Here is a 12,500-nt window from a genome sequence, read left to right as displayed (position 1 = left end):
ATTCACTTCACTTCATCACATGTCGGTGAGAAATTTGTGGTAATAAGGCAGCAGCGACTCTCTTGCCTCTTCAGACCGGCCGCCCCAGAACGTGGGATGCTTCCACCGTGGAGGAGGGGGAAAAAAATATATATATCAGCCCAGCCCCAACTGCTGCTTTTGTCGTCGAGAAATGTTGCTTCCCTCAGAAACACTGGCGGTCACCACAGCCGTGGCCGCACCCCTCCGACTTTCAGGTACCATATAATCTCACTAAAACACTAGTAACTAAATAAGCAGATAAGGGATTTTCCAGAATTATCCTAGTAAATGTAAATGTGTAAATATCTCAGCCCGGCTCCAACTGCTGCCTTTGTCATCGAGAAACGTGGCTTCCCTCAGAGACACTGGCGGTCACCACACCCGTGGCCGCACCCCTCCGAGTTTCAGGTACCATATAATCTCACTAAAACAGTAGTAACTAAATAAGAAGATAAGGGATTTTCCAGAATTATCCTAGTAAATGTAAATGTGTAAATATCTCAGCCCGGCTCCAACTGCTGCCTTTGTCGTCGAGAAACGTGGCTTCCCTCAGAGACACTGGCGGTCACCACACCCGTGGCCGCACCCCTCCGAGTTTCAGGTACCATATAATCTCACTAAAACACTAGTAACACAATAAGCAGATAAGGGATTTTCCAGAATTATCCTAGTAAATGTGTCTAATAACATCTGCATCGCTCCTACTCGCGTCTTTTTTTTTTTTCCTAGTCCTTCACTCTAAATTTCCTCATCCACAAATCTTTCATCCTCGCTCAAATTAATGGGGAAATCATCGCTTTCTCGGTCCGAATCGCTCTTGCTGCTGGTGGCCATGATTGTAAACAATGTGAGGATGTGAGGAGCTCCACAACCCGTGACGTCACACGCACATCGTCTGCTACTTCCGGTACAGGCAAGGCTTTTTTATTAGCGACCAAAAGTTGCGAACTTTATCGTGGATGTTCTCTACTAAATCCTTTCAGCAAAAATATGTCAATATCGCGAAATGATCAAGTATGACACATAGAATGGACCTGCTATCCCCGTTTAAATAAGAACATCTCATTTCAGTAGGCCTTTAAGCTTAAAAAAAAAGGACAAGAAATCTGTAATGTGGTGAAGCGGCAATATTTGAAGCAAGATGTGTCGAGCGATGACAGTACGTACCAAAAATTGCGATTATGGCGTAACGTGACACCCCGGCAGACGGATGATTATGCGGCGTGCAAAAAAAGGTCCTTTGAACTAACATGTCAACTCCATTCTTTTTATCATGTGTTCGTTCCATCCTGTTGCCATGACGACATGTCTTTGGTTTCCTCCACATTCTTCACCGGCAGGCGCGAGTGCTACAGAGAGGCTGTTTTTCTACAAAAGGGGAGTTTTAGGCATGAAGATGCACAGTCCATGGTCCTAGCTGCCCAGCCTTCGACATCAACGGGAAGTACTACGCAATCTCACCAGCAACCGTCGCCCGGGGAACGGGCCGACTGACTTGACAACTCTGTCCCGGGGTCCGGGTGCCGGGTTTGAGGTCTGGGTGAGGGGGTTTGGGTCCGAGTCTGGAGGTTGATGAAGATGCCGTCTTCGTCCCGCCAGCCTGCGTGCTCCAGTAGTTCCGAGCGAGCCGCGTCCCTCCGTCATGTCTCCGCCTCGTGTCCAGCCAGGGGGACGACGAACACGGTGATGTCGTCGCCTGATCCCAGTCTCTCGTTGGGAAGACGCCAGCCGCGCTCTTTTAGGACTCCTCTGGACCGCATCAGTAAGTCCTGCGCCGCCAGTGTGTACCTGCAAACAGAAAACACAAATAATAACTCCGTAAATAAGCTTTTCTGTAGATTAAATATTACCTTTATTTTGACGGGTACCAATTTATTTCCCATAACAATTACACAGTTCAGCAGGAAATGGCGAGAAAGACAGAAAAAGATGCACCTTGCAGCACTTTTTATTCTTTTTAACCCCTTTGTTTGGATTGTGATTATCGTATTTCCTTGAATAGTACGCGCCTGCCTAGAATTAACGCCGGGTCAAACTCGTTTTGCAAAATAACTAACATATACCTAGAACAGGGGTCTCAAACTCAATCTACCCGGGGGCCACAGGACGCAGACTCTGGGTGAGGCTTGGCCGCAAGAAAAGATTTCTTGAAAAAAATGCAACACGGCGGTCGGCGGATAATAGTCGGGAAAGTACCTGGATAGCAGGCGCAAAAAAGTGACGGTTCCCGTAGTGTTATCCGGCGTCATATAAAAAAATATGTAGTGTTTATTGTGTGAGGAAATGCAAATTAAAGAATATAAAAAACTAACGGTTTGAATTGGTCCAGGTTATCGGGACTGTTATTACTGACGGACAGGTGTCGCGGTGTGACTGCAGCCAGGCAAGTAAGAAAACCCTCGTCTCCATGGCAACGTCTCTGTCGCTTTCACTCATTTGCCGTTTTTCCACTAAAGCAGGGGTAGGCAACCCAGAACGTTGAAAGAGCCATTTTGGACCCAAATAACACAAGGTTGTCAAGCGGCATTCATATAAAAATTGCTGGCCGCACTAACATTAAACTTTCATATTAAGGTGGGGGCCGCAAAATAACGTCTCGCGGGCCGCAATTGGCCCTCGGGCCGCGTGTCTCAGACCCCTGACCTAGAATTTCCTCCGGGTCAAACTCGTCACGTCACGAGTGACGCTTCCCCTGTCATCATTTTCAAAATAGAGGAGGCTGATTTCAATAATTTGAAATCACATAAAGGGAAGAATAAGAGCTATTCAGTAGGATTTAAGGTCCAAGCTATTGTATATGCTAAAAAGAACAGTGTTTTATTAATATACCATAGCTGCATGTGTCAAATATGAGTCATTAAGTGACTACCGCCTCTAGTGATCCTTCTTGCGACTACTCGCCCGCTCAGGATTAATGCTGGGTCAAACTCGTTTCGCAAAATAATTAGCATATCCCTAGAATTTCAAACTCGTCACGTCACGAGTGACACTTCACCTGTCATCATTTTCAAAATGGAGAAGGCTGATTTCAATCATTTGAAATCGCATAAAGGGAAGAAGATTAAGAGCTATTCAGTAGGATTTAAGGTCCAAGCTATTGAATGTGCTAAAAAGAACAAAGTTTTATTAATATACCGTAGCTGCGTGTGTCAAATATGAGTCATTAAGTGACTCCCGCCTACTGGTGGTAGAGGGCGCTAGTGATCCTTTTGTGACTACTCGCCCGCTCAAGATTAACGCCGGGTCAAACTCGTTTTGCCAAATAATTAGCATAAGCCTAGAATTTCCGCCGGGTCAAACTCGTCACGTTACGAGTGACACTTCACCTGTCATCATTTTCAAAATGAAGGAGGCTGATTTCAATCATTTGAAATCACATAAAGGGAAGATTAAGAGCTATTCAGTAGGATTCAAGGTCCAAGCTATCGAATATGCTAAAAAAAACAGTAAGCAGCTATGTTTTATTAATATACCGTAGCTGCGTGTGTCAAATATGAGTCATTAAGTGACTACCGCCTACTGGTGGTAGAGGGCGCTAGTGATCCTTCTTGCGACTACTCGCCCGCTCTGGATTAACGCCGGGTCCAACTCGTTTCGCAAAATATTATTTTTATTAGCGCAGGTCTAGAATTTCCGCCAGTTGAAGCCATCAGGACCACATCATAAGGAAAAATATTTTTACATAAAATGTTATTAATTTATCGTTAGACTCTATAGTCCAGAAAATATGGTACATACAGGTGCTGTTCATATTATTAGAATATCATGAAAAAGTTTATTCATTTCAGTAATTATATTCAGAACGTGAAACTTACATATTATATCAATTCATTACACACATAGTGATATATTTGAAAGTTTTATTTCTTTAAATTTGATGATTAGTACTGACAATTACTGAAAATCCCAAATTCAGTATCTCAGAAAATTAAATTAGTTATGACTAGTACCCAAAAAAATTTTTTTTAAATGTGGGCCGACTGAAAAGTATGAACATGGAAAGTTTCAGCATGTACGGCAATCAATATTTAGTTGCAGCTCCTTTTGCCTGAATTGCTGCAGCAATACTTTGTGGCATGGAGTCCACCAGTCTGTTGCACTCCTCAGGTGTTACGAGAGCCCAGGTTGCCTTAATAGTGGCCTTCAGCTCTTCAGCAATGTTGGGTCTGGCATCTCGCATCTTCCGCTTCACAATACCCCGTAGGTTTTCTATAGGGTTAAGGTCAGGTGAGTTTGCAGGCCAATCAAGAACAGGGATACCATGGTCCTTAAACCAGGTACTGGTAGATTTGGCACTGTGTGCAGGTGCCAAGTCATGTTGGAAAATGAAATCTTCACCTCCATAAAATTGGTCCGCGGCAGGCAGCATAAAGTGTTCTAAAACTTCCTGGTAGACTGCTGCATTGACCCTAGACCTCAGGAAACACAGTGGACCAACACCAGCAGATGACATGGCACCCCAGACCATTACCGATTGTGGAAATTTGACACTGGACTTCAGGCAACGTGGATTCTGTGCTTCCCCTGTCTTCCTCCAGACTCTGGGACCTTGATTTCCAAAGGAGATACAACATTTACTTTCATCTGAAAACATAACTTTGGACCACTCAGCAGCAGTCGAGTCCTTTTTGTCTTGAGCCCAGGCAAGACGCTTTTGACGTTGTCTCTTATTCAAGAGTGGCATTACACAAGGAATGCGACAGCTGAAGCCCATATCTTGCATACGTCGCTGCGTGGTGGTTCTTGAAGCACTGACTCCAGCTGCAGTCCACCCTTTGTGGATCTCCCCCACATTTTTGAATTGGTTTTGTTCGACAATCCTCTCCAGGGCGCGGTTATCCCTCTTGCTTGTACAGTTTTTTCTACCACATCTTTGTCTTCCCTTTGCCTCTCTATTAATGTGCTCGGACACAGAGCTCTGGGAATATCCAACCTCTTTGGCAATGACCTTTTGTGTCTTGCCCTCCTTCTTTAAAGTATCAGTGGTCATCTTTTGGACAGTTGTCAAGTCAGCAGTCTTCCCCATGATTGTGTGTCATACAGAATCAAAACGAGAGACCATTTAAAGGCTTTTCCAGGTGTTTTGAGTTAGTTAGCTAATTAGAGTGTGGCACCAGGTGTCTTCAATATCTGACCTTTTCACCATATTCTAATTTTCTGAGATGTTGAATTTAGGGTTTTCATTGGTTGTCAGCTATAATCATCTCCTTTTTGGCAAAAAACACTTGAAATGTATCAGTCTGTTTGGAATGAATGTATACATTCTACAAGTTTGACTTTCTCAATGGAATTAATTAAATAAATCAACTTTTTCATGATATCTTAATAATATGAACAGCACCTGTATTTATTATATATGTCAAGAAAGGGACAAGCGGTAGGAAAGGGATGGAGGGATGTCAAGTTAAGGTTTAAGAAGTGTCCATGTAAGTACAAATAGATGCAAAGCAGTGAATTTGCCACCACCTGGTGGAGATACAAAGTACTGCAACACATTAGCTTCAGCAGCCCACCAGCCCGTTGTTACCTCATAGGGTCAGTGGGCTCACAGCAGGACAAGTAGGCCGACACGGCGTCCGCCACTTCCTTGTCTGTCGTCACGTCCCACAGTCCGTCCGTACCCATGACCAGGACGTCATCTGGGCCGTGTTTGCTGTCCTCAAAGTCATAAACCTGCACCTGTGACGGGAAAATATTGATTGACAATTTAAGTATTGCATAAGAACACAGAGCTGACCTGACCTAAACCTGTAGGGCAGTACTCAGTTTTTTCATTATTATCAACTGGACTAGGAACGTTCCAGTTACTAAGTCGGAAAACAAGACGACTATTTTTGCACTTGCCTTGTTTAAATATAAGCAACTTAAGAGAAAATATGCACTCACTCTACAAACCCCGAAACCCGTGAAGTTGGCACATTGTCTAAATCAGGGGTCACCAACCTTTTTGAAACCAAGAGCTACTTCTTGGGTACTGATTAATGCAAAGGGCTACCAGTTTGATACACACTTAAATAAAATTGCCAGAAATAGCCAATTTGCTCAATTTACCTTTAATAAATAAATCTGTATATATACATATATACATATATATACACACATATATATAAAAATGGGTATTTCTGTCGGTCATTCCATCGTACATTTTTTTTCCTTTTACAGAATATTTTTCGTAGAGAATAAATGATGAAAAAAACACTTAATTGAACGGTTTAAAAGAGGAGAAAACAGGGAAAAAAATGAAAATTCAATTTTGAAACATAGTTTATCTTCAATTTCGACTCTTTAAAATTCAAAATTCAACCGAAAAAAAAGAAGAGAAAAACTAACTAATTTGAATCTTTTTGAAAAAATTAAAAAAATAATTTCATTAGTAATTTTTCCTGATTAAGATTAATTTGAAAATTTTGATGACATGTTTTAAATAGGTTAAAATCCAATCTGCATTTTGTTAAAATATATATCAAATTGGACCAAGCTATATTTCTAACAAAGCCCAATCATTATTTCTTCTAGATTTTCCAGAACAAAAATTTAAAAGAAATGGAAAAGACTTTGAAATAAGATTTAAATTTGATTTTAACGATTTTCTAGATTTGCCAGAATAACTTTTTTGAATTTTAATCATAATTAGTTTGAAGAAATATTTCACAAATATTCTTCGTCGAAAAAACAGAAGCTAAAATGAACAATTAAGTTAAAATGTATTTATTATTCTTTACAATAAAAAAAAAATACTTGAACATTGATTTAAATTGTCAGGGAAAAAAAAGGAAGGAATTTAAAAGGTAAAAAGGTATATGTGTTTAAAAATCCTAAAATCATTTTTATTGTTGTATTTTTTCTCAAAAATTGTCTTTCTGAAAGTTATAAGAAGAAAAGTAAAAAAATAATTGAATTTACTTAAACAAGTGAAGACCAAGTCTTTAAAATATTTTGGGGGATTTTCAAATTCTTTCTGAGTTTTGTCTCTCTTAGAATTAAAAATGTCGAACAAAGCGGGACCAGCTTGCTAGTAAATAAATAAAATGTAAAAAAAAATAGAGGCAGCTCACTGGTAAGTGCTGCTATTTGAGCTATTTTTAGAACAGGCCAGCGGGCGACTCATCTGGTCCTTACGGGCTACCTGGTGCCCGCGGGCACCGGGTTGGTGACCCCTGGTCTAAATCGGAAATAAAAACAAAATACAATGATTTGCAAATCATTTTTCAATTCAATAGACTGCAAAGACAGCTGGAAAACGCTGTAATTTTTTTCAAATATTAGCTCATTTGGGATTTGATGCCAGCAACGCGTTTCAAAATAGCTGGCACAAGTGGCAAAAAAGACTGAGAAAATTGAGGAATGCTCATCAAACACTTATATGGAACATCCCACAGGTGAACAGGCTAATTGGGAACAGGTGGGTGCCATGATTGGGTATACAAGCAGCTTCCAAGAAATGCTCAGTCATTCATAATCAAAGATGGGGCGAGGGTCACCACTTTGTGAACGTGCGCAAATTGTCCAACAGTTTAAGAACAAAATTTCTCGCGACATCTGTAAGTGCAAGTTAAAACTCTACTATGCAATGCCAAAGCCATTTATCAACAACACCCAGAAACGCTTTGCTTGGCCCGAGCTCATCTGAGATGGACTGATGCAAAATGGAAAAGTGTTCTGTGGTCTGAGGAGTCCACATTTCAAATTATTTTTGGAATCTGTGGACGTTGTGACTTCCGGAACAAAGAGGAAAAGAACCATCCGGATAGTTATGGGCGCAAAGTTCAAAAGCCAGCATCTGTGATGGTATGGGGGTGTATTAGTGCCCAAGGCATGGGTAACTTACACATCTGTGAAGGCACCATTAATGCTGAAAGGTACATACAGGATTTGGAGCAACATATGTCGCCATTTAAGCAACGTTATCATGGACGCCCCTGCTTATTTTAGCTAAGACAATGTCAAGCCATGTGTTACAACAGCGTTGCTTCGTAGTAAAAGAGTACCAGACTGGCCTGCCTGTAGTCCAGACCTGTTTCCATTGAAAATATGTGGTGCAATGTGAAGCCTAAAATACCACAACTTAAGCTGTACATCAAGCACGAATGGGAAATAATTCATCCTGAAAAGCTTAAAAAATTAGACTCCTCAGTTCCAAAACATTTACTGAGTGTTGTTAAAAGGAAAGGCCATGTAACACAGTGGTAAAAATGCCCCTGTGCCAACTTTATTTTGCAATGTGTTTGTTGTGATCCGCTGCCCGGATCATGTTTTGATTTAGATTTTTGAGTCTTGTAGTGTTTTCTGTTTGTTTTGTACTCATTCAGTTCCGGTTTGTGCTCCTCTGTTTGTTACCATAGTAACGTATTATTTTCACCTGCTGCGGGTTCCAAAGGCACATTGTTTTTTGTTAATCACTGTCATGATTTAAGCCTGCCCCTTTCGATTATTCTGTCTGGTTTCGTAGTTTGTTTGCACATCAGTAACGACTTTGGTTCCCGATTCTGTATTCCGCGGTAGGTCCTATGTTATTTCTCTAGCTCCCATGCTAGCTCTTTCGTTTTTTTCCAGCTCCCATGCTAGCTCTTTTGTTTTTTTGTAGCTCCCATGCTAGTTCTGTTCGTTTTGACAAAGTCTGTTATATTTGTTAATAAATCATTTGTTTCTTACCTTCACGCTGTGTCCGAGCCCGACTTCATCCCAGGGAGAACGAACCCGCATCACCATGCCAACAAAACGTTAGTGTTGCTGGGGCGGCATAGCTCGGTTGGTAGAGCGGCCGTGCCAGCAACTTGAGGGTTGCAGGTTCGATTCCCGCTTCCGCCATCCTAGTCATTGCCGTTGTGTCCTTGGGCAAGACACTTTACCCACCTGCTCCCAGTGCCACCCGCACTGGTTCAAATGTAACTTAGATATTGGGTTTCATTATGTAAAGCACTTTGAGTCACTAGAGAAAAGCGCTATATAAATATAATTCACTTCACATTAAATTTCTAAGTTAATGATTATTTGAAAAAAATTAAATAAAGTTTCTCAGTCCGAACATTAAATATCTTGTCTTTGCAGTCTATTCAATTGAATATAAGTTGAAAAGGATTTTGCATATCATTGTATTGTTTTTTTAAATATCAAGCGGTCTGCTTAGAAACTTCACTGTGAACGCAAAACAGCATGGATTTCTACTTCTTGCTATCTTACCGTCATGAAATAAAAACAAGAAGAAAAAGAATTAGAATCGTTAAGAGCTGAGGTGACTTGACGTTGGTCGCTCACCTCAGGAACGCAGGAGAGGAAAGGCTTGATGTAAATGTTGGAGTTGTACACCTTCAGGTCGTGATCTCCCAGCCCGCGAGTCACTCCGATCGTCGCCATGACTCGTGCCTGTGTCCAACAACACAAACGTGTAAAACACACACAAATGGAATTCAGTCTACGTCATTGAAACTTCAATCGGGTTTTTTTCTTCCATAATAAAAGATGTTTTTCTTTGGGTGTAAAAAAGCACCTTGTCTCTGCCACATTTTTATCCATGCTGGATAATGTTGATCTTAAAGGCCTACTGAAATGAGATGTTCTTATTTAAACGGGGATAGCAGGTCCATTCTATGTGTCATACTTGATCATTTGGCGATATTGCCATATTTTTGCTGAAAGGATTTAGTAGAGAACATCGACAATAAAGTTCGCAACTTTTGGTCGCTAATAAAAAAGCCTTTCCTGTACCGGAAGTAGCAGACGATGTGCGCGTGACGTCACGGGTTGTGGAGCTCCTCACATTGTTTACAATCATAGCCAGCAGCAGCGAGAGCGATTCGGACCGAGAAAGTGACGATTTCCTCTTTAATTTGAGCGAGGATGAAAGATTCGTGGATGAGGAAATTTAGAGTGAAGGACAAGAAAAAAAAAAAAGTAAAAAAAAAAAAAGGCGATTGTAGTGGGAGTGTTCAGATGTTGTTAGACACATTTACAATGATAATTCTGGAAAATCCCTTATCTGCCTATTGTGTTAGTGTTTTAGTGAGATTAAATAGTACCTGAAAGTCGGAGGGGTGTGACCACGGGTGTGTTGACCCAGTGTCTGTGTTTTAGTTTTTCCTCTGTGTGTTTAGTATTTTCTGTCCTTAGTTCCTGTCAGCACTCTTATTTTGGTTCAGCTTCCTGTTTGTCTCCCTGTGTGCTGTTTTCCCTCAGCTGCGGCTGATTGGCACCTGGCCACACCTGGTGTCAATCAGCCCAATCCTATTTTACCTGCTATGTTCCTCCAGTCAGGGCTGGATTATTGTCATGTCAATGTCGCTCTTGTCGTTGTTACCTGTCGTATCGTGTTTTGTCAATGCAGCGTTGCGGTAAGCTTTATTTGATTGCGGTTTTTAGCTTACTGCCTTTTGTTCCCTGCTTCCAAGTTTGTTTTTTCATATTTTATGTACGACTTCTGTTTCCTGCTCGAGACCTGCTAGCTTCCACGCTTGGCCTTTTTGTTTTTGATAGCTTCCATGCTGAACTCGGTTTATTTTCTAGTTCCCATGCTAGCTCTTTTTGTTTGTTATCCGCCCACGTGCACGCTTTTTGTTTGTACCCTTTGTTTGTTTTTGTCTTTGTGTTTTAAATTACATCATGTTTTCCTGCAAAATGCCTCCTTCCTTCTCTGCATCTTGGGGTTTGTCAACAAGTAGCCAGGCAAAGTCATTAGGATATTTGGATGGGTGGCCAAATACTTTTGGCAATATAATGTATATTTAATCTCGATAAAGAATCGTTACAAGCAAGAATCGCAATTCATTCCAATAGATGTTTTTTGACACTCCGAGTGAACAAGGCCAAATTGTGTTTACTTGTGCTGCCTCTTACCTTTTTACCTTCTCCATATATGAGGGGGAATTTCAAATCGTCTTCCACGATCGTCTTGTAAGCCCTGCACATAAAAACAGCCTTCAAAAAAAGGGTAAAGTCCTGATAAAACTGCAGCCTCTAGTGCACAGGTGTCAAACTCTAGGCCCAGGGGCCATGTCTATCATTTTATCTGGCCCGCAAACACCTGGAAATAATATGCGTCAATAAAGAACTTAACATTTTCTCACTAAATGTATTGGATTGTTTTCATTTTGACAGAAAAAAATATATGTACTGCTAGAAATGGCATCCCTTCTAAACGTTAATAGTATTGCAACAAATATTACAGTATATTATCATACTTTCCAAATAAAAAGAAATACAAAAAAATCTGCTTGACTTCTGATTTTACAGCAAACCGCCCATCAAATTATTAAAAATGACAGTACATTGTATGGTGTTCTTTACAGTATATTACTGTAAATTGAAAAAAAAAATGTTTTCATTTAAATTCTGTTGATTGAGCGGCCATATTTTTACTGTACAATCTTGTTTTTAACGGTGTATTACTGTAAATGGAAAGACGGTGAATTTGTTTTTACGGTAGAAAAACTGCCAGCTAAATTCCCAGAATAAAAAAATAACTTGTACTGTTTGTCCATTAACAATATAATGTTGTAAAAACCAATGTAAATTTAATACAAAAATTCTGGCAACTAAGCTGCCAGCTTTTTTCGTAAACCCCCACCCCCCAAAAAACAGTGGTACTGTTTTTTAATTTACCGTAAAAAGCGCTATATTTTACTGTAAAATTTTGTAAATGTAAAGGTTCTACTGTACAGCCTACTTAAAACAAATATATATATATATATATACACACAAACACACACATATATACACTATATATATATATATATATACACATATATATACACACACATACATATATATATATACATACACATATATACACACACATATATATATATATACATACACATATATACACACACATATATACATATATATACACACACATATATACACATATATACACACACATATATATATGCACATATATATACACACACATACAGGTATATATATATATATATATATATATATGTATATATATATATATATATATATATATATACATACAAACACACATATATATATACACACACACATATGTATATATATGTACATATATATACACACACACACACATATATATATATATACACACACATACATATATATATATACATACATATACATATATACACATATATATACACACCTATACACATATATATATACATATATATATATATACACATAAAAAAAATAAAAAATAAAAATCTCCTGATGATTGAGGGAACCCCTCATGAAACAGATCTGTAGAGATGAAGTAGTCTTGTGATTTTTGCGCTCTACCACGGTATCGAGCACTATTCTCTGGATAATCCAATCAAGACATATATACACATATATATATATACATATGTATATATATATATATATATATATATATATATATATATATATATATATACATATGTATATATATATATATATATATATATATATATATATATATATATATATATATCCATCCATCCATCCGTCCAATTTCTACTGCTTATTCCCTTTTGGGGTTGCGG

The 12,500-nt window shown here is 39.3% G+C and overlaps 1 protein-coding gene across 1 annotated transcript in view; it reads right to left on the bottom strand.

Annotated features, from left to right (window-relative positions):
* Positions 1-12,500, bottom strand: part of ppm1j (protein phosphatase, Mg2+/Mn2+ dependent, 1J) — a 41,451-nt gene that overhangs the window by 1,145 nt on the left and 27,806 nt on the right. Inside the window, exons 7-10 of the mRNA XM_061889835.1 lie at positions 10,852-10,915; positions 9,277-9,384; positions 5,549-5,700; positions 1-1,809 (exon numbers count right to left, since the gene is read on the bottom strand). The exon at positions 1-1,809 is cut by the window's left edge and continues 1,145 nt beyond it. Coding sequence (XP_061745819.1) covers positions 1,662-1,809; positions 5,549-5,700; positions 9,277-9,384; positions 10,852-10,915 — 472 coding nt within the window. The 3' untranslated portion in view covers positions 1-1,661. The remainder of the gene's footprint in view (positions 1,810-5,548; positions 5,701-9,276; positions 9,385-10,851; positions 10,916-12,500) is intronic.

The sequence above is a fragment of the Nerophis ophidion genome, linkage group LG02 (genome assembly GCF_033978795.1).
Source record: "Nerophis ophidion isolate RoL-2023_Sa linkage group LG02, RoL_Noph_v1.0, whole genome shotgun sequence".
NCBI classification, from domain to species: domain Eukaryota; kingdom Metazoa; phylum Chordata; class Actinopteri; order Syngnathiformes; family Syngnathidae; genus Nerophis; species Nerophis ophidion.
The sequence above is the reverse complement of the archived record's forward strand: the minus strand, read 5'-3'. Positions and strand labels throughout refer to the sequence as shown.